This window comes from Balaenoptera borealis (assembly GCF_965194805.1).
Source record: "Balaenoptera borealis genome assembly, chromosome: 4".
Taxonomy (NCBI): domain Eukaryota; kingdom Metazoa; phylum Chordata; class Mammalia; order Artiodactyla; family Balaenopteridae; genus Balaenoptera; species Balaenoptera borealis.
In genome coordinates, this window is record NC_138861.1 from 126,810,264 (window position 1) to 126,837,509 (window position 27,246).

At 36.8% G+C, this 27,246-nt stretch overlaps 1 protein-coding gene across 1 annotated transcript in view; it reads right to left on the reverse strand.

Moving 5' to 3' along the window:
• LOC309628494 (uncharacterized protein) overlaps positions 1 to 26,941 on the reverse strand; it is a gene marked incomplete at its 5' end in the record, with an annotated part of 202,906 nt that extends 175,965 nt beyond the window's left edge. The window contains 3 exons of the mRNA XM_082391595.1: positions 3,440 to 3,540; positions 11,354 to 11,781; positions 26,929 to 26,941. Coding sequence (XP_082247721.1) covers positions 3,460 to 3,540; positions 11,354 to 11,781; positions 26,929 to 26,941 — 522 coding nt within the window. The 3' untranslated portion in view covers positions 3,440 to 3,459. The remainder of the gene's footprint in view (positions 1 to 3,439; positions 3,541 to 11,353; positions 11,782 to 26,928) is intronic.
• Positions 26,942 to 27,246: the final 305 nt, after the last annotated feature.

Below are 27,246 nucleotides of genomic sequence, written 5' to 3' on the forward strand. Positions count from 1 at the left end.
TAATTAAAACCAAACACTTATAAGTGACTGAAAGAATAAAGAAGAACCAAATAAGCTGAGCAGAGATTCACTCAACACGGAGAAGGGCTCTGTATTTCAAATGTATTTAGTCTTACGCAGCAATGCAGTGTCAGGTGAGAAAGTTTTACCCTCCTTATTGTGTTTTTTCCACCTTGTAATATGGTTTGGTGAAATAAGCACGCAGTCTGACCTAAATCAAGACACAGTCCTCAATGATTTTATTTTTTCTTACTGTATTTAACAATTGGTGCATCTTTACATGGATTTCTGAGGAAACCAATATTTACTTCTGCATAATCCATACTATTAAGACATTTTAAGTGCCAAAGAATATTTATAATTACCAGATATGCTGTAGAGGTCAGCTTCTGAAACTATGAGAAGCTGAGGGTTTAGTTCTGGAGTTATCCTAAACTTAAAACATCTAACAAAAAAACTTGAGAAATGCTATACAGATATATAAAATGAGAGAACTCATCTGTTGCTAAGATTAGTTCTTTTAATGCTGAATAGCGTTTTCATTTCAACTTAATAGGTAAAAATGAGTGATTTGCTTTCACTCTTATTTCCATGAAGAAAAAATATTTAAAAAAGCTAAACTGTATGAATTATGAATAATTCTCTTCTTTTAGTACAAAAAAAACACTTTTCCTGGCTGACTTTGAACTTTCTCATGTTTTCAGCTATCCCTTATATTAAAATGATCTTGACTTCTATATTTTCTTGATTTCCTAAGCCAAAAATAGACTAAGCAAGTACACATCTAAACAGGAACCTTAAATTCAATAGGCATAAAAAGTGAAAAATTATGACCTCTAATGAGCTTCATTATGATCCAGTCCCTTCCACTATTCTTTACTTTTTTTTTTTTTTTGGAGAATCAAACAAAGCATCAATATCTAGTAACCTACAGTAAAAATCTGGAAGTTTCTCGCTTAAAGTCTCTGCAACAATTTTGTAGCCAGGCCACTATGTAAAAACTGGACAAACCTCCACCCAAAAGTTGGTTTGAATATGGAGATAGATGACACACACACCCCAAGAAAGTATGAAAAGAAAGATTTATAACTTACATAAGTGAGGTCTCTGGGATGAGCAGAGCAGTCATAAGCAGGCCGGAAAACAGCTTCACGGAGCAAGGAAAACAGACTGGCTTGGGGTTTTTATTGTGGTCAGGGGGCGGGCCTGCATGAGGATTCCCATAGGAAGGCAGGTGACTGGATAGTTTGAATCACGTGCTAAAGGGGGAACACCTGGGCTTCCTTATCATCGCGCCCACGTGAGAGGCACAAGAAGAGTCAGGTGTGAGGCTTAAAAGCTGTTTGCAGTCAAACATCAAAATATTACAAACACTATTCACACAATCACCAACGTGGTCTTCCAATGTCACCACCCAAATTTTTCTTAGCTTTTCTTCACTCTCCACTCCTACTGCCCCTCTTTGAGTTTTAAGAAGTTATCTTTGTCTGAATCTCTGTGACAGGTTGCCGACTCATCATATTACTGTAATCTTGTATTCAAATTCTGTCCTTCATACGTATAGTTTCTAGAACACAGCAAAAATTACACTGATCTTTCCACAGCATACTCTGCTCCCAAAATCTTTTGTGCTTAAATAAAACTGAAGCATATCTTTATTATGACACATGCAATCTATTGATCTTTTTATCTATTTTTCATCTACCCATCAATCCATCTCTCAGTAAGCTCTTTAAATGGGAGTCACATCTACTAATGATTGTATCATGTTAATCGCCTCTGTATCTGGCACATGGAATGGCAATAACAACTGCTGAAAAGTTAGACTTTGGAGGCTCAGGACTGTGAAGATCCCAACCATCCTTGGAGGCTCCCGGTCCACGGAATTAGTTTTCTGAGGTACAATCTAACATGCTATTTAGAATTAGATCAAATAATTAGAATTCTTTCAATTAATAAAATTAGTTAAGAATTAGATCAAATCTCAAGTAATTCAAAACAGATCTTTTCAGTCTTCATATAATTTAGAAAATGTATTTCTACCTAATGGTGAGCAGGTGATAAAGTAAGTTACACTAATTCAATTCCTCCTGAGTGTGTTTGGTAGGCTTTTCCCACTGCATACTCTTAGGAAAGGGCCTCACCTCAAGAGCAAAAAGGCACTGCCTACTTTGAATAAAACTGCATTTGCATAAAAACTCATTAATGGCCAAGATACCATATTCTAAAATTTCAGTAAATAATAGCATATGAATAAAAAATTTTAAAGTTTTCAACACAATAGTTTGAAATGGAAATTTGGGGCCGAAAGATTATGTATATTCTGTTCTTTCCAGCATGTAATGCATTTGAACCTTTTCTTCAGCTGCATATACAGTACTGGACTTCAAAAATAACTAAACAAAAATGAATATAACTTCATTATTAATTATTTTCTATTATGTTAAAGGACACAGACTAAAATATTGCAGAGTATATGGAGTGTTTTTGTTGTTTTCAGTCTTCACACACTCAGGTGGTAACATTTAGTGTATTCTCAACTTATTTAACGAAAGAGTTCACATCACTGATATTTGGGAGATATTTCATACCTAGAGAAAAGAATGCATCTTTAGCAAGACATGATTTTGCTCCCCAATTTGATCCTAGATATTCTCCAAAATCGACAAAGCTCTACAGAATAAAGATTAGGAATCAAATATCTCTGCCTGCATTTGTGAGTAATCAGTGTATAATGTAAAAGAGATAAGATCATCCAGTGATTTGAATGAAAACTGAAATAACTGTAGCTTTATATATAAATAAATTTTATTTATATTTTATTAATAATAAACCACGAGTCCTATGCAATACAATGCATTCAAAAGATTAAACATCTTTAAATAATCATTTATATACATGCAGTTTTACACAAGGAGAAATAAAATATAATTTAAACACAGCACAATGGTCTTCATATGTGTACCTAAGAGTGTTCCATAAATTTGGATAGTAAATTTAAATCTTCATGTTTATATGTGTATGAATGGTTTTTGTGTGCATACCTCTCCTTACTTAAGATAACTTTCAGAGTTCTAAAATAATATAACAGAAATAAATAGTATAATGGCTTTCCAAAAAAATTCTGAATTTGCCATATGTACAAATTTTCATTCATAAAAACTATTTAAATAATTATTATCAAGATGTACTGATCTTGATTTCATAGTTAAGCTAATTAGACTAGTAACATGATTAATAGTAGTTTCTTCAAAGGCATTTCTTAAAAATGGTGTCCACTTTGTAATTGTGGATCCACACAGAGAACAGTTTTAAGATCATGGCACACATGCTTTGATACTTCCTTCATTTTTCATAATTAAGGGAGAGGTACATATTAGTTTGATCTGAGGCAGAGAAGTGAAGTAAGATTCGAAATTTTGAGGTAACAGACACCTACCGTAACATGACCGGTGATCATCATTGCTTCCTCTGTCCCTTCAGAGGGACATCATCAATATTCACAACAATGGACCTATCCAAAGATTGCCAGCTACTTCCCTGAAAGAGAGATGACATCTATGAAGATGTTCTTTTCCAACCAAAAATCAAGTTGTTGACAAAAAAGACTCACTGAATTCCATTATAAAGCCCCATGTGTGTGATAGTAGCAAACAAGATAACTGTAGAGATGGGAGAGAAGGGTTTTCTGGGGTCTTTACTTTGGGAAATACTATTTATTGATTAGTTCATGATTGGATAATGATTCATCTAAGAAAAACTATTCAAGTAAGGTACTATCATCAAACATAGAAGATTTGGTCACAAGGAGCAACAGAGAATGAGAGTAAACAACCATCTGCTACAGCAAGATCCCCGTAAGTGGAAAAAGGGAAAGCTTTCAACTGTAAGCTGTGTTAAGTTCTTGTCATTGGTTTGTGGAATCCAATGACATCCACAAATGTTCTACATGTGGTTATTTAAAATATCTGGGTCCCAAGGATCCAGATTTACATATACTCAGATGATCTCATAAACACTGAAATATATATTTATGTAATTTAGCCTTTAATTTTTGGAAGTTCCCCCTTTCCTGGAGCCATTTTAATTGATACTGAAATCTAATTGATTTCAAAACCAAAGTTTTGACTTGAAAAAAAGATGAATTCTGGCTGTCCACTTGCAGAAGTGGCAGACTATCAGGAGATGAACTGCTTTTGGTGAGTAGGAAAACCCTTTCCTTCTCCTTGATCTGGATGTGGACATGGAAGAGGGTGGAAGGAAAAAACGTCTCTGGTGGGAAGGTCGTCTGAGAACACAACCATTGAACAGAGTGGAGACTGGCCCCTTGTTAAGTGTCTCAATATCCACTATTGAAAAGACTTTGGATTGACATACAAGGAGTTTCCTTCGTCTCAATAAGCTGAGCACCAAATTCCGTAACTAATATAGAGATTGTATCGGCACAATCCACCGCCATTTTATCATCCACATAGGCATCATGTAAAGCTTAGCTAAGCAATTTATAGTTGATCTTGCCTACCGAACAGTCCAGAAAGTTTAGAAATATTTCATTAAGTGCCTCACTTAAAACAACAGACCTTTTTTTCTGAAAACTTTTATGTACAATGTCTTTTGTCAGTCAGTACATCTACATTTTGAATTCGCTAGAGAAACAAACTTGTGGTCAGTTTGCAAATAGGGTTCCAGAATCTAATTTATTGTCTTAGAAATGTGAATACATACATTTATGTTTCTTTTATATCAAGATATTCTTGTGGCTGTGAAAAATTAAGCACTTCCTGAGACAAAATGAACTCTGGTTACAGACCACAAGGTTGGTATATATGCCTAATAAAATATTTATTAGAATCATTGTCTATAGTATTCCATTTATGTTTTGGGGGGAAAGCATGATTTTGTGTGAAATGTATTTGAAATATTTTTACCTACCAGAAATAGTTAAAATAACATGAACTATCCTGTTATACTATAATTTAAAATCCCTTTCAAGTTTTAGTGACTTAAAAATTAAGGCAAGTTTCTAACAAGTAAGTAATTTGATGCTTCTTAAAGGAAAAGATACTGGAATCTTGTATGCTCATATTAGTGAATCTCTATGTTATCAAGTGTTTCTAGATCATCTACTGTGTTGGCCATGAGAATACATCTCTCCTATCTTCAACTGCATGGAGCATAATGGCCTGATAGCCCCAGTCGCTGAGCTCTGCAAGACGTCATCGTGTTTGTTTGGGGGCCACACTTCCCACAGGCTGCTCCCAGCCAGTGACTACACACGGCGGGGATACTCCCATTCCTGGGAGACTCAGGGGTCTTCTGGTGATGATTTTGGTTTAAGGGCTCCCTGCGGATTCCCCGAAGCTTTGCTGACCTTTTCTTAGTACTGCACCAAGGGTTCTTCCAACAAACTCTTTCCTTCTTTCCCTGTCCTTCACTCAAGATCAGAGCTGCATAGAGATTGGATGGCTCTCTCAACCTTTCTTATCCCCCTTCCCCAATTCTCACTGGTTCTTCCCCTAATGAATTTCCTGAACAGTTTAATCCCATTTTGATTTCTGCTTATCTAAGGACCCAGATTAACGTACTTAAGGCCAGGCAGTTTGATAAGTGCTATGAAATGTAAAACTTTTAAACCACAGTCATTTGACCCATCTCTGCCTCCTCAAACCTTTCTTCAGTACCCTCACTTGTAAATGGTGGGATTTGATTAAATCATTTCCAGGAAACCTTTGGCTCTAAAATTCTCTTCAGTTTCACCCATAGAATTATTAGTGAAGAATATTGTGGTGAATTAAAGATGGCCACAAATTCTTTGTCATTTCCCTAGTCAAGAAATCTGGGAATCAAAGCTGGCCCTATATCTGTTTAAACCATAAAAGGTGGAGGAAGTGACACCGACACTTCCTGGCTAAACCTTAAGAAGGGTGCGCGGCTTCCATGTTCCATATAAGCAGTTTAGCTGTCTGGCTGCAGAGAACACTCAGAGATCTGCTGTGGGGAGGAGAGGCCCTAAGATTACGTGGAGGGGGGCAGCAGCCCAGCAATCCCACTGACCCAGCCCCGGGCCCACCTGACTGCCCAAGTGAGATCAGGAAGAGAACTACCCAGTGGATCCCAATTCATCAACAGAACCATGAGAGAGATTCAGATGATGTTGCCCAAGCCCCTAAGTTTTAGAAATGTTTGTTATGCAGCAAGAGGTAACTGAGACAAATGTAATGTCTCAATATCTCAATGAATATAATTATATTATTTACCTTTTTTTTTTTTAATTTTTATTTATTATTTATTTATTATGTTTATTTTTGGCTGTGTTGGGTCTTCGTTTCTGTGTGAGGGCTTTCTCCAGTTGTGGCGAGTGGGGGTCACTCCTCATCGCGGTGCGCGGGCCTCTCACTGTCGCGGCCTCTCTTGTTGCGGAGCAGAGGCTCCAGATGCTCAGGCTCAGTAGTTGTGGCTCACGGGCCTAGTTGCTCCGCGGCATGTGGGATCTTCCCAGACCAGGGCTCGAACCCGTGTCCCCTGCATTGGCAGGCAGACTCTCAACCACTCGCCACCAGGGAAGCCCATATTATTTACCTTTAAATGATATATTTCAGTTGACTTATTGAACAAATATTTAATGTATATATTAAATGTATTTAATACATGTATCCATGGACATATACATATATACACGTGTGTGCACATATGTGTGTACATATGTACACAATGTATATGTATAGGTGTATGTGTATGAATATATGTACGTGTACGTGTGTGCGTGTGCGTGTGTGTGCATGTAGCCATTTAATTCTATAAAGGATTTTCAGTTACAAAGCAAAAGTGATGATGGGAGAGATAAACAGCTGTCATGGGATAAGAGAAGAAAAAGACCACTGTAACCAGGGCAGTTAGTGTGATGTTCCAGGAAGAGGGAGGATTTAGACAGAGCCTTGAAGGAGGATAGGATTTAGATATGGAAACACAGAATGTGGGGAAGGGATGGAATGGATATGAGGGACACTGCTATGTCATAGCTCTGTATCTACCCAGCTACGTGTAATTTAAGCAAATACAAATAACCTGAGGTAAGGGAAGATCTAATTGAAACTGAAGTTTCTTCCTATGAATGATAGTTAATGGTATTGCACTTTTAATATTATGTAACTTACTAGAGTAAAATCATAGGTTATAACTGCAGGGTATATCTCACATCTTTCTATGCCTGTATTACAATTATAGCTTTTTAATGTCTTTGTGAAGTGTTTTTCACCAAATATAAAATGTACTGCAACACTTTACATTTCAGATGCCAGCATTTCACAGTTTGTTCCTTAATGTCAGAAGTAGGGCTTCCCTGGTGGCGCAGTGGTTGAGAATCTGCCTGCCAATGCAGGGGACACGGGTTCGAGCCCTGGTCTGGGAAGATCCCACATGCCGCGGAGCAACTAGGCCCGTGAGCCACGACTACTGAGCCTGTGCGTCTGGAGCCTGTGCTCCGCAACAAGAGAGGCCGCAATAGTGAGAGGCCCACGCACCGCGATGAAGAGGGGCCCCCGCTTGCCGCAACTAGAGAAAGCCCTCGCACAGAAACAAATACCCAACATAGTCAAAAATAAATAAATAAAAATAAATTAAAAAAAAAAAAAAAGAAGTGAAAGGCATGTCACTGGTGGATTACCTGTGATTACGCAGAGATGTATTTGCTCTCAACATTTGCGAATGATATCAGGAAACCACTGAGGGCATTCTTTCCTTTTAGAAGATGTAAAATACTGAATCATAAATTTTTTTAGTTAACACTCCATGTCTACTTCTGAAGCTAAAGGTAATGCAGTGGTACACTGAAGTTCAAGAGAAATGATTGTCAATATAATGTTGATGTCAATTATTTCAATAAAGAGAAGAAAGAGAGAGAGAGAGAGAAAGAAATAATTCCCATCATTTCCCAAATCCACATTCAGTGACATTACATTGGTAGACTGGAATACCAAGGTGGGAATATTTACACCATAGAGATTGGTGAATGTTTAAAACTGGGTTTTTATTTTTGTTTTTTTCCCTGTTTTCTTGAGAGTAGCTGGTTAAACATATACCAGTATAACTGAAGGTAAGATTTGGTCCAATGTATTTAAATAGATACATTAAGATTTGCCTAAAATCAAGACTTTCTACAATTATTTTATTCAACTGTACTTTGCCGTGGCCCCGTTTAGTCTTTGATGTAGACTCCCCCAAAATACTGTCCCTACTGAGACCTGGTCCTGTGACAGCTACTTCTCATTTCTTCTCTGTCTTCTTAGCTCTGAAAATTTCAACACAGACTGATCAGCTGCTGTCACTTCTTCTTCTGTAGGCGATGGTGCTGTAGCAGCAGGTAGAGGCAAAGGTCTTGGCCCCTCAAGCGCCCTTCACTCTCATTAAGAGAGCAGGTACATGTGAAAAATTATGCTCTTCCACACAACTCCCCTGTGAATCCTTCTCTGACCTTCCAAACTTGGTAAGACCCAGTCATAACATGTGGTCATTTCATATTTCCTTTGTATCTTTCCCACAATTATCATATTGTACTTGCTAACTGAATCCCTTCCCCTGTCTTATAGGGCATTTTGCCCCCCTCCTCAGCTTGTCTCAAGATGACTGATTATTTGATGCATGCTCTACTAAGTTCCAGGCAAAGGGGTCCTTTTTCAATTCCCCAAATAAGCCCATCTTTTCTGCCTCAGGGTGTTATTACAGCCACTTCCTTTGTCTAGACATGTTCTCCTACACTTTGTTTGGCTTCACCTTCTCAGTCCTCTGGCTTTAAGTTTAAATGTTCCTGCCTCAGAAAATATGCCCCGATTGCCCAGATCAGTCACTTCTCCCTGCTACATACTCTCCCATCAAGCATTACTTTCCCTCTGTAGCACGTACTTCAGCTACTTAGTTAATTATGTAGTTGTCTGATTATCTGTGTACTGTGGAAAGCTTCTATAAACCAACAAGGACCTGTTGTATAGCACAGGGAACTCTGCTCAATACTCTGTAATAACCTAAATGGGAAAAGAATTTGAAAAAGACTAGATACATATATATGTATAACTGAATCACTTTGCTATACACCTGAAACTAACGCAACATTGTTAACTATACTCCAATATAAAATAAAAATTTTTAAAAAAGAAGTCACGTTTACCTCTCTATGCTCTTAAATAGTAAATAACGTAACAAACAGTGTGTCAGGGCATGATATAACAGTTTTACATGACAGCAGCCCAGTGAACATCTGTTGCATAAGTGAATAAAAAGCCATCACTAAAATCCACAAATAGGAGTTCAGCCACTAGGGTAGTCTTTAAGTCAAACCACTTTCAATGAACGGACACTTCCATCAATCCCATGCACTTCAAACTTGGGTGGCAATATCAACACTGTGAATGGTACTGACTACTAGAACCATGTATCAGGCCTATTAGATGTAGGATGTACCTTTCACTGAATTTCACTTGAGTATCTAAATTTTCTATTCTGGAATTTCCAGAATTTTGTATATACATCTACTTACTATATATCTATATCTATATACATATATAGTCAATATATTATATTTAAGTATATATTTAGTATATATATTTACTTACTTATTAAATATATACACATGTTTTTTTCTTCTCCATCTTCAAACCTTAACCAAGGAAAAATTTTCTGCTGTTTTAAAAAAAGCTGTTTAAGAAAACCTAGAGGTACTAATTATTTTCTGGAATCACAAGCCAAATCACATAATCAGAGATAAAACCAAATTTATGTAACACAAAGCACACTCTGCAAAGTTTTGCAAAGTATTGATTGCAAAGTTCTGCAACATCAGCAAGGAGGCACACTTATTTGTCAATGTAATCTATCTTTTTGGTTCCTCCAATGCCTGAAACTATGCCTGGCATAGTTTATGAAAAAAAATAAAATCCTAAGTAAAACGAAATCATCGTGGAGTTAGTTGCATAAACAATGTGAAAGAAAAAAAAGAATGCCATCTGGAATATGTTTATTAATAACTAAAGAACATCAGGTGCTTTCCAATAATTAAAATCTATTAATTAGTTCTTGACAAATACCTATCTTTCACAAAACTAACTATAAGAATGTAAAAATGTTTATTTGGAGGTCTCAAAATACTTTACATAAAATTGCTGAAAGTAACTTAGTAATATTATACTCCAGTACAGAACATGTTTTGCTTGGAGAAGAAATGTGTGAAATTGTGTTGTTTATTAACTCTGCTGTGGTAGGCAAGCCAGAAGCAAGTTTGCCTGCAGTATAACCAAGAAAACTCCCACCTCTAGAAACTTTTTAAGACAGAGGATAAGAAAAATGTACTTTGAGACATTATCTTGGCTTGACACATTAAATGGAATATGCGTTCCCATTTCAATGCACCCTACTTTTTATTTATTTGCATTTATAATTGTATTTATTTTTATGTGTATTTATTTTGTATTGATTTGTATATAGAAACTAGGAAGAAATGAAAACTTTTCATACTATCTACCCAGCTAGTAAAGGAAAAGTTAACAATTACCAATTGACTGCAATCTTACACAATTTTAAGGGGAAGATCCTCTTATTACAAAGACAGGCTTTAAAAATCAGAGTAAGAAGAAGCAGTTCCTTTTTTATAAAACCTACTTAAAAGTTTTTATTGCACCTAATAGAACAGAATTAGATGCCATCTCAACCCTGAATGTCTTTGATTGACTAACTTTAAGAGAAAATAGAGTTCATTTTTCTAAGACTGAGGCATTATTAGTGTACGGTGCACACAAATAGTTACACTTACTGAATGAAGGCAAAAGAGCTGAAGAAAGTTTTAAGAAACAGGATATGCGAACCAAGCATTGCAGAATCCACTCCCATCAGCTTAGGAAAAAGGCTTCACAGGGGTAGCACCACCAGCCCTGACAGGTACATTCCTGTTATTTGACACCTTACTAATATTAGCCATCAAAAGGCTGTCAACCTGCTGAAGGGCCCCTAAGAAGTGTCACATGCAAAAACCATTTCCAAAGGACCCACTGGGTACAACTATATGAAGACAGAAGTGGAAAATAACAGCACTCCCAAATGCAGCAGCCGAGTTGTAATGTGCCTTTAAGAATAGTTTAAATGTCAGCGTTCAGAGTAGCGAAACATCAACAGGCTAACAGGCAGGCACATGTAAACAACCACAGCAAGCAAAAACTTTCAGGAATATATTTGGAGCCCGATAGTCACCAAGAGACTCCCTTTTTGTTGCTTAAATAAACTTGTTTAAAACAGGAGAGGAAAAGCTGGTTAAATAAAATGAGTGTCAGTTTCAGGACTCCTTTTCAAACCGCGAGAAACTTGACCTGACCGTGCGCGCCGCCTCTGGAGTCCGCATTCCAAGTCGCGGGAGGCCGGTGTCTGGGCGAGGACCGCCCGGTCCCTGGTGGGTCCCTCGGGCTGCGGGCGTCCGGGGATCCTCCTTCCCGGGTCCTCGGCCTCCGCGGCTCCTCGCGGCGGCCCCGCCGTCCCGGCGGCGCTCGGGGGCGACGTGGTGCCGGGAGCCGGGCGGGGGCGGCCCTTCCCCTCGTGCGCCCGGGTCCCCGCGGCCGCGGCCGGTGGGCGCCTCGCGTTTCCGGGAGCGCGGGCGGCGCCGGGGACTCGTGCGCTCGCTCCGACGCGCTCCGCGGCCCCGCTCGCCCAGCCGCGCCGCTCCCCGCCCGCGCGCGCCTGCCGGGGGAAGGGGGCTGGAGGCACTTCCGTCTGCTGAGAGTCCCTGAAGCGGCGCCGAGAGGGCAGCTGTTCAAAGCTCCCCAAAGTTAGGGCGCAGTCACACACAGAATCCTTTACTCTACACTCCTAGGACCGTGGGTGGGAAGAGACCCATTATTCACTACATAAAAGAAACTCATTAGCAAAGTAGGATGACTGTCACTTAACCTGACAGTGAATTAGACCAGGTCACCTTTCTCCGATGGCTTTTGGTGCCCTGTCAGCATGAGTCCTTAGGGTCGCAGGTTCCTGACAATACAAACCACAGACTGAGAGCTCCCCAAAGAAGAGGCTGAGCCGTTGCTTCTAAGTCCTCGGAATCCAGCAGTGTGCCTGAGCATGGAGGACACACGACAGCAGATGGGCTTGTTGAAGGAGTGGAATGAAATTATACAAGGAGGGAAGCTGAGCGTTTCCCTCTATTAGACAACTTTTTAAATGATCGTTTGTCCCAGGCTCTAGCAGGCAAGGGCAGGCTAGAATTGACATAATATCTTGTTGTTTTGTTCTCCAACATCGGTGTTTGATTAGGGGGCTTAGTCATCACCCCCCTCCACCTCATTTTGGTTCCAGTAACACAAAACACAGAAGGGCCGATCATCCTTCCCTCCTTCCATTCACTTTAGATCCAAACTCCTGCCCTGACAGCAGGTGACCTGATGTAGACTTGCCATTGATGTCATTATATCTGCCTAATGATAGGTGTCGTTTCAGAGATAAGATTGTGGCATGTCACGTCCTCCAGAGACAGAAAGATAGCCATCCTTATCAACAGTTTTCATTCACTTGGAATGCACAGGAGTATACATTCACACTCTACATTTATGTTAACTCTCCCGTTTTTTAAAAACGATCCTGTCGCCTGTTACAGTAGAATCTGAAAAAGTCCAAACCAGCTGTACATCCAGCAAAATGTCACAGTGGTCCATATAATAAACAAACTGGATGTGGAAGAAGTGACTAGTGTCTTGGAGGCCTTGGTAAAACACACAGACTCTAAAAGGCGGTACATAAATCTTACAAAGATACATATCAAAAAACTTTTGGGGGCCCTATGGTCTGGGACATGCTAGTATATCCCTTACAAAGTAAAGGATGAATTAATCCATCTTGCACCTTCCAGAGCTAATAAGGAAGTTCAGTGCCTGGTATGCTTTTCTGAATCCTGAAAGCAGCATTTTCCATGCTTGGGAATACTGCTTTGACCCGTATACCAGTTAACATTAAAGGCCACTAGCTGTGTGGAGAAAAGAGTAAGAAAAGAGTCTGAAGTGGGTCTGGGCGGCAGTGCAGGCAGGCTTGCTGTTTAATCATGGCAAATCCTGTGGAATTAGAGGTATCAGTGGTGGGAAGAGATGCCAGGAGTTATGTAAGCCCCAGGCTGTGGGTATTAATGTCAAAGTTTATTTTTAAGAACAAAAATTATTCAGATTCATTTTCCTCATGTGAAACTCAATCATTTGTCTTATTTTTTTCCATAAAATAGCAATGATTTTATTAATATTTTAAGGTGCTGATAAAAATTATGGCAACGCAAATTTCCACTTTCTTAGCTTAAGCTACTTAACGTTTGAAAATTTGCTAAATCATACTTTGAGAGGTATCTTATTAAACTTCGTAGAAAATCTAAATGCTACCCTGTGTGCACAAGTTCATTCACCCCTCAGCTTCTGCAGGGACTGTTCCCTGGTTTAAAACAGCCCTCTGGGATCACCATTCTTCTCTTTCTAGTCATAGCATATTCTGTCTATACTAGTGATTCTCAAACTTTGCACCATATTAGAATCACCGAAGGAGATTTTAAACAGCCTGCTGTTGAGGCCACGCTCCACACCAATTTAATCAAAATCTCTCTGGTGGAATTTAGACATCAGTATTTTTTTTAAACTCTGCTGGTGATTCCAGTTAGAAGCCAAGTTTGATAACCAGTGGTATACACTTTTCAAAGGGCATTACACACTTGCTACTTCCTTACGTTCTTGACATCCCAACAAAATGAATTTCATGAGTAAATGGACTTTTCCTGTCCTATCATTCATTTACTGATCTGCATATGTAGAGATTTATTATGAGTTTTGTTAGACAGTTGATGAAAACAGGCTTTTTAACATCTTCCACTTTATTAATAAATAGCAATATTTTTCTTATTAAAATATGAGGAAGAGTTTTCAAAGTAAAATTTATGAATTTATTTTATAATAGGGAAAAGACTTAACAAGAATATATAAAAGAAAAATGTAAACATAAGTTTCAGAATTCTATAAAATATCTGCTATACATTTTTTTAAAGAGGTATGGCTGATTGTCATTATCTTTAATATGCATTGTTCTGAATTGAAGCAATCCTGTCTGTATAATGGTACTGTATACCTTCAGGAAATATAAAAAGTGAATGAAAACACATGAGCATTACAGTGTGGAACAAGAAACAAATATAACATTTTATGAAGGTTGCATTTCTATAAATCAGCACTCTCTAATTCAAGATGAAAATAATTATTCATACTCAAAGGCGGTCATGTTTAAGAGGCACTTCATAAAAGTTAAAAAAATTAACAGCAGTGTTCTTTTGGGGGAAAGTTTCATAAGATGTATACCTATTATGTGATACTATAAGACTATAAAAACAAGGATGCAGAATGCACATATTTAGGGGATCTAATGAAATAGGTGCAAAATATTTTTATTTGATAACTTATTAATAAAATTTTATTTGTAACCTCATTAATCAGTTTTCTAATGAGCAAACTAAAAAACAAGATCAATGGGGTGACATCATAATTTACAAAATATTTAACGATTGTCATCTCATTGAACACTGAGATTGTTTTATGCCTTATTAAACGTCTTGCCCGTGATGTAGTCACGGCTTAGGAGATGTAATAACTTATTCAACCTGTAATTCAGCGACAGAGAGAAGCCTCAACTCCACTCTTTCATCTCAGAGTCGTCATTCTTTTTTTGATTAAAAAACCCATAATACTTGGGGACTACTTTTACTGTGGTGGTAAGGTATTATAATAATACCATCTCATATATTTAAAAAATAAAAATTTACTCTGACCATTTAAATCTCTGAAAACAGATTATTGTTTTCAAACAACACAACAGGGCTTTTGTAATACCTCAATTGTTTTCTTTCTTTCTCTGAAAAAAAAAGTATAAATAAACAGAATATTATTTGTAATTGGTACAATTTTAGATATAATTTCTTTTCTGCTTAAGAGAGATAGTGGGCTGACTTATCTGCCTACTTATGGTAAAATAGAAAGCTGGTGAAAATAGAAAATTTCTGTTATTATTTTTTTCTTTTATTGGCAGGTCATTTAGTACTTTTGGTATAGAAACTCTAGAACCCATTTTAATGCATTTTATACTCTGAGGTTTTATATAAGGTCAAATATTTCAATGATTTGCCATTTCAAGAATAATTCCACATTTCAGAATTAAGGAGAATCTACGATTTTTTTTTAGTAATGTTTATTTAATGATAGCAAATCAATTGCTGCCACAAATGTCTTGCCAGGAATGTTCCTTGAAAATCTCTGTAAATTCATGACCCAAAGGTCATATTTGTTTCCCCACCTATACCTTTGACTAGAATGCTCATATCAGATCTTAGTCATCCTTCTCTGTAGCCGCAACTACAATCATAGGGAAAAAGCCAAAGTAACTACTGTGTAGCTAAATAGCTGGGTCTGAGTACTCTTCGGGAGAACGGATGACATAGTTAATAATATCAAGAATCTGTGATCAAGAATTCACTGCACACTCTGAGTCAATTTATAATTAATTTATCATATATCCATAGTACTCTAGGAACTTGTGGTGAAGCAGGAAAAGTATGGAACTTGGAGTGAGCGGCCCCCTTCCATGTCCCTGATTCTCCAATGTGCTTCCTGGATAAGAGTCATTTGGAATTCTTATTAGAAAGCATATTTTGGATTCCAGCACAAAACCATACTTTAGAATATCTGATAGAGATATGGGGATCTATATTTTTATTAACTACTCAAGATAAATCTTGAGAACCTCTGTTATTCCCACTTCTATCTAAGTTTTTCTTATCTATAAAACAGAGTTTCTCAAACTCAGTACTGTTGATATTTTGGCCCCGATTATTCATTGTCTGGAGGCTGTACTGCACATTGAAGATGTATGACAGCATCCCTGACTTCTACCAACTAGATGCCCGTAGAACCATCCCCCAGGTGGGACAACCAACAATGTCTCCAGACATCACCAAAGCCTCTGAGTGACAAAGTACCCCAGATGGAACCTGATTTTTTTTTTTTAAACTTAGAAATTATTGTAAAACAAAAAACACTGTGACCCAAGCAAAATGATGTCAGCCTGTTTGTGACCTCTGGTTGTAGTGCCAATCCTTTTACTTTAGAAAAGTTATACTTCTTATAAAAGAATATTTTGTTACAGTTACTTTGTTACAGTGCTGGTAATAGCAATGAGACGTCATAGATCATTCCTTAAACACACACACACGTACTAATGAAAATATTCTTCGTCATTACAAATATTTTTAAAAATCTATTTTTAACACAGGCATAAAAATAAAATCTCTATTAATATTTCTGGCCATTTGGATCTACCAAATATAGAGAATATTTTATTATCTGAATATCTAATAATTCTAGAATATCTGAAAGTTCTAAAGCTTCTCTTAAATGGATTCTCCTAAACCTTCACATTCCTAATAAGGACAAAATAATTCTGAGTGTGGAGAATCCCACTAGGACTATAAAAGATTACTCTCTAAAAGCAGAAATCACAAAAACGTGGAAATTTAGCCACTCTTTTACATCCCAAATGGCATTGGCATTTGAAGACAATTATTCACATGGAGATGTTTGGCTGCTTAACTTGATAATGTCTATTCTCAGTAGTGGGATTTCAGAATGTTGACCTCTGTCTTTTCTTGAAGTTATCATTTACATCTTAAAATTCTTTATGTATAATTGGTCATCTCCTCTAGCCTAACTTTAAGCGTTTGCTTGCGTTCTGCGTGCCTTCTCAATGTAGTCCTCCTTTTTATAACCAACTTTACTTTGCTATCTAAGCACTTCTAAGCATGTCAGTTAACTCAATGGCATATTCATTTACAATAAATTACCACATGTGCCGAACAATTATCATAAAAGGAAGACTCAGAAAAATAAACACCTTGGTTATGCCTCTTGACTGTCCACTGAGTTTGCCTTCCTTTTGCATTTCCCTCCTTCAATCTATGGCACATTCTAGCCTGGAATGATTCTTCCCAAAGCATCACTTTAATTAGGTCATTCCTCTGCTGAAAACTTAAGATGAAACTTGTTACCTAGAATTTTATATACAAATTTTCTTCAAATATTCTCAATTTTAATTTTGATTTAGAACATTTCTATGTTTTCTCTATTAAAATTAGAATTATGGACAATTTATTTATTAATTGGATCTTTATTTGTCCAGCCAATCTTTTAGTCACTTGTTCTACTTCCTGGACTTCCCAGCAAATTCTTTTTCAAATATAGCAAAATCATATCTGGAGAGATTAATTTTTCTTTTTAAATATGGGTATTCGCCCTCATTATTCTAAGCAATAGACCTTTGTTTTTTCTTGGCCAAGAGGGAACTTATTTTCTGCAGAAAAGTTGTCCATAGACTTTCTGTCTTCCTGACTTTTCTTTTCCAGAAGGCCAAAAAACTGGTGGGATTCATAATTTGGCTGAGGAGAGAGAAGGGAGAATACTATCCTGTGGATGGAAGAAAAAAAGTGAAAGAGAGAGGGGTAGCCCACGAGTGGGAGGAGAAAGAGACTGGCAGGGGGCCCACCACTGGAAATACTGTCAGGACAGGTATACAAATCTCAAAAAATAATGGCTTGATTTCTACTACACCTGGGGAGGAGAGACTTTGGGTATCATGTTTGTAGTACAAGCAAAGATTCTCCTGTCCAGCTTGGCATGGGAGTAGTATTCAGCGGCATTCAAGGGACTGCAGTCTTAATCTGAATACAATAACTACATTTTTGCACATCCAAAAATGGAGAATAAGATATTGTATCCACCTTCACAGATACCATCCATTTGCCAAGACTGAATATGCCTTTACTGTAAGAGTTTTCTTAAATATTTGCAGCTTAATTCATTCTTTTTTCTGTATATCTATCTCATTTGGTGATTATAGTTTTCCTTACTTTTTGATATTTAAAAAAATTTAAAAATAATTTCTTATAAGAGAATATTTTTTAAGAGAATGTTGAGCCTGCAAATAGTGTTCATGATTTCAACCAACCCATTGCAAGTTTTCTACATCTCTTGGCATTTAACATGCACCAGGATTGCTTCCTGAGCAGTGTTGCTAACCAACATTAATAAATTTTTAAATTTTGTAATTTAGCTTTTTTAAAAAAAATATGTAACAAGTTCAGAATAAGTATGAAATACATTACCTACAATTTGATAAAGAAACAAATGCTCTGGCACTCAACTGATATTCTTTTGAAAATGCTCTGCTTTACTTGGTTAGTTTCCTTGGTTAAATACATTTTAGATCATATTACAACTGAAAGTAATTCAAAAAAGAAAACATTAAGTCCCTTTAAACTTTACAGTCATTTTTAAAACGCAAAACTCCATTTTACTTATATATTGCAAATACGAGTCAAGTTCTGCATGGTATATTGATTTCTGTGATATAACAATCTCTCTTAATCCCTGCTCCTAGATGTCCAATCTATATAGCTGGGCGCTTTAAACCTCTACATCTAGGTTGAGCAGTGCCTGCGGTTCTGAGATAAATCATGCCCTTAGTTCAGGATGCAGATCTCTTTTACGGCAGGCTGGCTCCAGCCCAAGGCAGATAATTAGATTTTTGCCTTGTTCCTAAGAACAGTCATTCTCTCGAGGACACTGGTAGTTTCCACCTGGTCCTTCAGTCTCTTTGCTTATCCAAACAAGATGCTGGGTGTTTCATACACAGTATTTCATTTAATACAGAGGAAAGCATTGAATTGCTTTCAGAATAATTTATTTTAAAAACAACAGTAACATTATGAATTTCAAAAGAATAAATATTTGGCAAATTATCACAGCTTTTTCTTTAGTAAAGACTATAAAAGCAATAAGTGATAAATAAATATCATATAGCGGATATCTGATTGTTTTGCACATTATCCATTTCACCTTTCAAACAGCACCCTGATCTTATCTTTTCTCAGTCCAAGTCATGTGTTAAACTTTCTGCACCATATCCTATGGAAGAACAAGTTTATACACACACACACACACACACACACACACACACACGAAACAAACAATGTTTCAGAATATATTTACGGTTCAGAAAACAATAGCAGAAAACAGTTACTGCCATTAAATGTGATTCACTGTGATAATTTTCTTTTTATTCTATTCTAGAATATTATTTTTAAATGGTGTAGAAAATTGATGTATCGATTTTTTGACCCACTAATAAGACATATCTGCGGTCTGAAAAATGCTCTTCAAGTCAGTAGGATCTGCCCCCAGGGATGGTTCTCATACTGGCAGTAGTGATGAATCCAGGGATAAGCATCTACCCCAGCCATTTCTCAGGAGATGAAAGGAAACTTTAACAGGGGTATTAGCATCATGACTGGAGAATTTTTTGTGTGAAACTTAAGGGTCACACTTTTACTACAAAAGAAAGAGTAGAGACCTAGAAAGAAACTTGGCCTTTGGTGACATTATTGTGGTACTGCATCAAGCTCTGTCTAAAATCAGCCATTTCCAGACTTTCAGTTATGAATATCAATAAATTCCCTTTATTGCTTAAGTGACTTTGCCACTTCCAATTTTTAAGGAGTGTTTTTTTACGCATGTATCCACAAAAGTTGATCTTATCAAATGAAATATGAATTATACTTTTTAGTTTTATCAACTAGATACTATTTAATTATAGAAAAGCTGAAGTGACTAAAAAAGGGACATCATTTTTCAAGACTCTAAGACATGATCATGAGCTATTCACAGGTAATGGAATAGAATAGCATATTTTCAATTTATCGCTTGCCTCGGTGAAATCTGAGTCAAAATACATTGCTTTGTTATTGACAACTTAAGTTCCTGAGGAGTAACTTATTCCCAAATGACTTAGAACTGAAAGTCATAAGAGCTCTATTCCTGAGGACAGGGATCACAACTACTTGAAATGTAAATGGCATTTGTGTCATTTACACATGAACCTTTCCAGGATATTATCTGTGTGCTCCCGAAGCCTATTGGAAGAAATCTGGGGAATAACTGATATGATCTGTGGGGATAGAAGGAGAACAGCAATGCCAGGATAGGCTATTGAAACAATCCCTGGGCTGGGTGAGCACCCAGGTAACAAGGGAGTTAGTGTCCCTTTCAGGCTTAAGACACTAGGAAGTTCCAGAGGAGAAACTCAGGTCTGGTGTTTGGAGACCAATCAGAGAAAGAAAGGTTTTTAACCATTGTGGGATAAGTTATCATTTTAGAGATGATGACATAAAATATGCAGCCTACCCAGGGGTCATTGTGAGATACCAGACAGAACATACACAGTTTTGACTTCTGCCAAAAAGGACGTTTTAATAAGCCACCCAGATCCACCTGTTATAAGAATACATGGCTTATCTTTTAGAGTTTTTCCAGTAGAAAAAGCAGGAAAAGATAAGGAATACATGTTGGATCCTGGTTTTACCACTTAGTGTGCTTGTGATTGTTAAGGAGTCTTTATTTTTCCATCTGGAAGAATGAAGAAAATACCTAAAACTATTCTCAATATTATAGGGGTTATCATGGTAATCATATGAAAAAATACAGCTGAAAAATATTTTAAGATCTGTAAAGCATTATGTGAATTTGTTATTATTTTTCTAGATTTATATGAAGAAAAGTAGTACTGCATTTGATGAATTCTGATACTATTAAGAAATAAAATAAAGTACAAGTTCAGAGGAACTGAGATTGAAGATTAAATTCCTGAGTTCACTAAACATGAAAACATAAATATTGTCTTCACTGTCAGCGAGAAGAATCCAAGGAAAATTGTGGAATGACCTTGGAAGTACAGAGTTGGAGACTGTATGGAAAAGGAAGAATTAGATAAATAGATAATTACTAATCAGAAATACACCTTCTACCTTTGGTCTCAGGAAAAGATCAATAGAAAAATTATGTCAATAATCTTAATATTGCTTTAGTTCCAAAAGGCAGCTGTGATAATTTTAATAAAAGTTCCTGAAGATAAATGATGTACTGAAAAAAGGAATTGTTTCAAAGTTCAGAAAGTACAGTTAGACCAGTTAGGCACCACGGTCTCCCCACATATGTAATCCAGGTAGGCACTTGTCCGTCCCTAAATTTTGGGGGGGTATTAAGGTTTACCCTCTGAAGATAGTGGGCAAGAGATACTCCAGTCCAGGGAATATGTAACACAGCAAGATGTGAACTAGGTGACCATGCCAAAACATGATGACTATATGAACTTTCCATATTGAATAGTGAGATTCAATTGCTGGTGTCCTTCTGCCTGTGCCACTTGGCCCAAAGATTGCTGTTAGGTAAGAGTTTACTTTTCAGCATGAGATTAGAAGATTTTTTTCCCCTAAGGAACTTGAACAGCCCCAGAAGAAAGACACATGGTTACTAATATTTAGGGACTGCTCAAAAAAGAGCTAGTGTTTCTGGTCAAATACACCAGTTTGCAAGATCCACCCGTGCATAGAGAGCATCAGTCAGCTTATAATCACCTCATTATTAAATATAAAGAGACAAAAATGAATATCAAACATTTTAGAAAACTCTTCACCATAAAATACTGTGACAAAATCAAACAAATAGAACAGAAACATAAAGTAAATTGAGATGATGCAGGCAACAGAATAAAACGTCAAAAGGGAAAATACAGATACTTTTAATAATGTAATAATAAAACAGTTCTTAGAAATTAAAAATAAGATAGATGGATTTTTTTTTAAAAAGACATAATTTTAGGGTTGGAAGTTAAAATAAAGGAGTTTTCTCAAAATAAATCTAAACTAGCATGAAAAAAATAAGAAAATTAGAATATTAATCCCAAATGTTCAATATCAAACTGATAGATGCACCAGAAAGAATACACAGAGTACAGGAAGGGAAGGGAACCATTAAAATATATAAAAATTACCTTATGACCAAGTAGGACTTATCCCAGTAATGGTTTAATATTCCAAAATAAATCAATGTAATTCACCATATTCATAAAGTTAATCATATTAATAAACTATATGATCATCTCAATAAACTCAGAAGGGCTTCCCTGGTGGCGCAGTGGTTGAGAATCTGCCTGCCAATGCAAGGGACATGGGTTCGAGCCCTGGTCTGGGAAGATCCCACATGCTGCAGAGCAACTAGGCCTGTGAGACACAATTACTGAGCATGTGCGTCTGGAGCCTGTGCTCTGCAACAAGAGAGGCCACGATAATGAGAGGTCCATGCACCGCGATGAAGAGTGGCCCCCACTTGCCGCAACTAGAGAAAGCCCTCGCACAGAAACGAAGACCCAAAACAGCCATAAATAATAAATAAATAAATAAATAAAAATAAAAATAAATAAATAAATAAATAAACTCAGAAAAATTATTTAATGAAATCCAAAATCTTTTAAAAATAATTTCTGAAAGCTAGGAATAGGGGGAACTTCTTGAACCATGTACAAAACCCAACATTTAACATCACTCAATGGTGAAAAATTGAATGCTTTCTCCTAAAATTAGGAACAAGTCAAAAATATCTCCTTTCAACACTTCTACTTAACATTGTACTGGTGGTTTTACCCAGCACACTAAGGTAAGAATTAGAATCAAAATCTCAATAACATTTTTTTATGGAAATAGAAAAGAAATCCTAAAATTCATATGGCACCACAAACGATCCCAAATAGCTAAAACAATCCTGAGAGAGAACAAAGCTGGAGTTATCAAACTTTATGATTTCAAAATATATAACAAAGTTATAGTAATCAAAACAGTATGGTACTGTACTAAAGACAGACATATAGACCAATGAAACAGAAAGGAGAGCCCAGAAATAAACCTATGCATTTAAGGTCAACTGTTCTTTGACAAGAGAGCCAGGAATACAATGGGGTATTCTTGGTTATTAGCTAAGAAACAATGGAGAAAGGATAATCTCTTCAACAAATGGTGCTGGGAAAACTGGACAGTCACATGCAAAGGAGAGAATTTTGACCCTTATCTCACACCACACACAATTAACTCAAAATAGATTAAAGACTTAAATGTAAGACCTGAAACTGCAAAACTCTTAGAAGAAAACATAGTTGGTAAACCCCTTGACATTTGTCTTGGGAATGATTTCTTGGATATGACACTAAAAGGACAGGCAACAAAAGCAAAAATTGACAAGTGGGACTATGTAAACTAAAAAGCTTCTGCACAGCAAGAAAAAAATCAATAAAATGAAAAGGCAACCTATGGAATAAGAGAAAATATTTGCAAGCCTTAAATCTCTTAGGGATTAATATCTAAAATATGTAACAAACTCCTAAAACTCAGTAGCAGAAATCTAAGATTAAAAAGTGGTCAGTAGACCTGAATAGACATTTCTCCAAAGAAAAGATACAATGACCAACATGTGTATGAAAAGGTGGTCAATATCACTAATCATCAGGGAAACACATATCAAAACCACACTAATGAGATATCACCTCACACTTGTTAGGATGTCCATCATCAAAATGAAAGAAAAAAGAAAGATGGAAAATACTGGCAAGGACATGGAGAAGTTGGATACTTGTACACTGTTGGTGGCAATGTAACACGGTACTGCCATTATGGAAAACAGTATGGAGGTTCCTCAAAAAATTAAAAACAGATTTTTAAGAAATATTTGTACTCCCATGTTCTTTCCAGCATTATTTACATAGTCAAGATATATGGAAACAATCTAAATGCCCATCAGTGGATGAATAGATAAAGAAAATGTGGCATATACATACAATGGAATATTATTCAGCCTTAAAAAAAAAAGAAGGAAATCCTACTGTATGCAACAACATGGATGAACCTGGAGGATATTATGCTAAATGAAATAGGCCAATCACAGGAGGACACATATTGCATGAATCCACTTACACAAGATATCTAAAATAGTCTAACTCATAGAAGCACAAAGTAGAACAATGGTTGTCAGGGGCATGGGGGAAAAATAAATCAGGAGTTGTTCAATAGGTATAAAGTTTTAGTTATGCAAAGTAAATAAATTCTGGAGCTGTGCTGTACAACATGGTGCCTAAATTAAGATTATTTTATTGTATACTTAAAGTATTCGTTATCAGGGTTGATCTCACATTAAGTGTTCTCACTGCAACAAAAAAGGAAAAAAATTAAACAATTTTAAAAATTGAAGTATAGTTGATTTATAATATTATATTAGTTTCAGGTGTACAACATAGTGATTCAATATTTTTATAGATTATACTTCATTTAGAGTTAGTACAAAATAATGGCTATATTTCCCTGTGCTGTACAATATATCCTTATTGCTTATATATTTTATGCAAAGAACTTTGTATCTCTTAATCCCATACCCCCATCTCACCCCTCCCCATTTCCCTCTCCCTACTGGCAACCACTAGTTTGTTTTCTATATCTGTAAGTCTGTTTCTGTTTTGTTATATACATCCACTTGTTTTATTTTTTTTTTAGATTCCACATATTTGTCTTTCTCTGTCTTACTAAGTCTAATATTCTCTAGGTCCATCCAAGTTACTGCAAATGGCAATATTTCATTCTTTTTTATGGCTAAGTAATATTGCATTGTATAGATATACCACATCTTCTTTATCCATTCATCTGTCAATGGGCACTTGGTTTGCTTCCATATCTTGACCATTGTAAATAGTGCTGCTATGAACACTGGGGTGCATGTTTCTTTTCAAATTAGTGTTTTCATTTTCTTCACATATATACCCAGCAGTTGAATTGCTGGATCATATGATAGTCCTATTTTTAGTTTTTTGAGGTACCTTGGTACTAGTTTCCACAGTGGCTGCACCAATTTACATTCCCACCAACAGTATACAAGGGTTCCCCCTTTAAAAATTGTTAAAAAGGCACCCAGATTGGGAAGAAAGAAGTATATGCCTTTATTTGTAGACAATATAATTTTTTATGTAGAAAACTTTATGGAATCTACAAAAAAGCTACCTGAACTAACAAGTGAGTTTTACAAGGTTGTGGGATAGAATGTACAAAATGCCATTTATTTTACATATAGTAGCTACAAACAATAAGAAATTTGAAATCTAAAAACAGTACCATTTTCTATAACATTAAAATGTGAAATACTAAATATAACAAAAGTTTTTCAAGAACTATACAGTAAAAACTACAAAACATTACTGAAAAAAATGTTTTGAAAAAAAAGAAACCTGAACAGAGAGACTTACCTTGTTTCTGGGTCTAAGGGCCCACTATTGTTAAATGTCTCTTTCCCCCCGAATTGTTCTATCAAATCAATGCATTCGCAATCCAAGTCCTAGTAGACCTTTTGTAGAAATTTAAGTCTATAAAATGAAATGTCAAATATGTAGAATAGTCAGAAAGAAACAACACTGGAGGAAGTCCTTCCTTATTAAATCTTTCTTGTGATGGCCAGGGGATGGGGAGTAGGGGTTGGGGCAGATCTCTTTGGAAAAGTTTCTATCAAACCTTTTTCAAACAAGGTTTCCTTGCTTCCCTGATTATACTCTCCCAGAGGTCCTACACAGCAGTTTGAGTGTTGGCACCAGTTCCCCCAAAATAGCCAGGCACTGCATATCCCAAGGCAACAACAAGAAATAAGAGCAGCTTTTCAACTGCCTTACTATTTTTTTAATGCACCCCCTGCCTGAGGCCGCTGCAGCTCCCTGCAGCCCAAAACAAAACACTTCAAACAACCTTTTTTATTCCCCTTAGTGTTGTCTCACAGTTTTCTCTAATCTGTTCTCTCTAGTTCCTCAAATGTAGATCATATAGGAGGGAGCTTGCTTCAATTCAGCATCTTGTAAGAAACACAAATGGATGTTACGGAGAATATTTTTCCTTTATATTTCCTTTATATTATTTCCTATATATCCTTTATATTGGTTGTTTATGCAATAACAACCTTGGATGGATGTTATTCCCAAGCTGTCTGGACCACCTGTGTTAAGTAAACCTGTCTGCATAAGAACTGAATGAGAATAGCAACAGCATTAACATTGCTGGCGCATTAAGGTGTGTGTGTGCCTGTCTGAGTGTATCTATCTGTGTCTGTATGTATCTGTGTGTGCACAGACAGAGAGAGACAGAGAGAGAAATCAATCACATGTTTGTGAATCTGGATGTTGCGCCTGAATCACCCCTGGACTTCCTAGTTAAGGAGACAATAAACTTCCTTTCCTTTTGCTTGCTGGTTTGAGTTGGATTTCTGATCCTGGCAACAAAAGAGCTTTGTTTAATGGGCAAGAAATTTCTGATGGATCCAGGGTTGGTATGCTGTTTGTAACACTTTTCAAACTCTAAGTATGAGATAACTATCAATTCTGCTTCTGTCTAAGCCTGTCCTGCCTGAGGTCAAAGTGACAAACTTTGAAAATTATTGAAGGATACATGCTACACAGGCTCAAGGGCCTCTGAAAACAGAGTTAATAATTTATGACTCAAATTAAGAATTAGGATAGATTCCTTTACTGTATCTTTATTAGCATGCGAAAAAAGGACAGTACTATTTCTTAGGCATTCGATTTTTGTTCTGATTGTATAAACTATGTTAAAGTGATTGAATAAAATTTGGAAAAGTACCATTATGCTTTAGTTTCCTAAATAAGGTAACAATCTTGTAGTGTGTTGGATGTCAATATTAACCTGAGAGGCAGTTGTTTATGACTCCAATCAGTAAATCTTTTTTGTTTTTTTCCCAGAATATATAGGCCACTTCACTTAACTAATCCCACTATATCCATTCCCCTCCCCCCACAGCTGAGGTATGTGCCCGGGTTTCAATGACTGCAGCTGTAAGAGCTGGAGAAAACAAGGGGAACAGGGGTGATTGTGAGTGTCTGCCCTTTGTGCTAATAAGACTTCAGGATCAGTAGAGGAAAGAGGTACCCCACTGGGGCTTATCTCTGAAGGACTGTCACAGAATGTACCTAGACCAGCCATAGCGACCAGAGCTAGGGCTCCATCCTTGAAGGGTTGCATACTTTGAAGCCTGACCTTAACTTGGTATCACAGCTTCCTTGGGGCAGCTTCAAGTTTCTGTCACAACATTCGCAAGCCTGCTAATCTCCTGCTCTATCCTCGTGGGAGGTAATGGTGTAGCAAGGGCAGTTTCTGTGTCCTCCAGAACCTGGATGACGAATCCTTTGGTATTTTGTGAATGCCCGCATTCCTGGAGAGCTAGGACAATAAAGAGAACCTACCTGCATGCCTGCTTGAATGCCAAGAGGTATTCTGTATCGTAATAA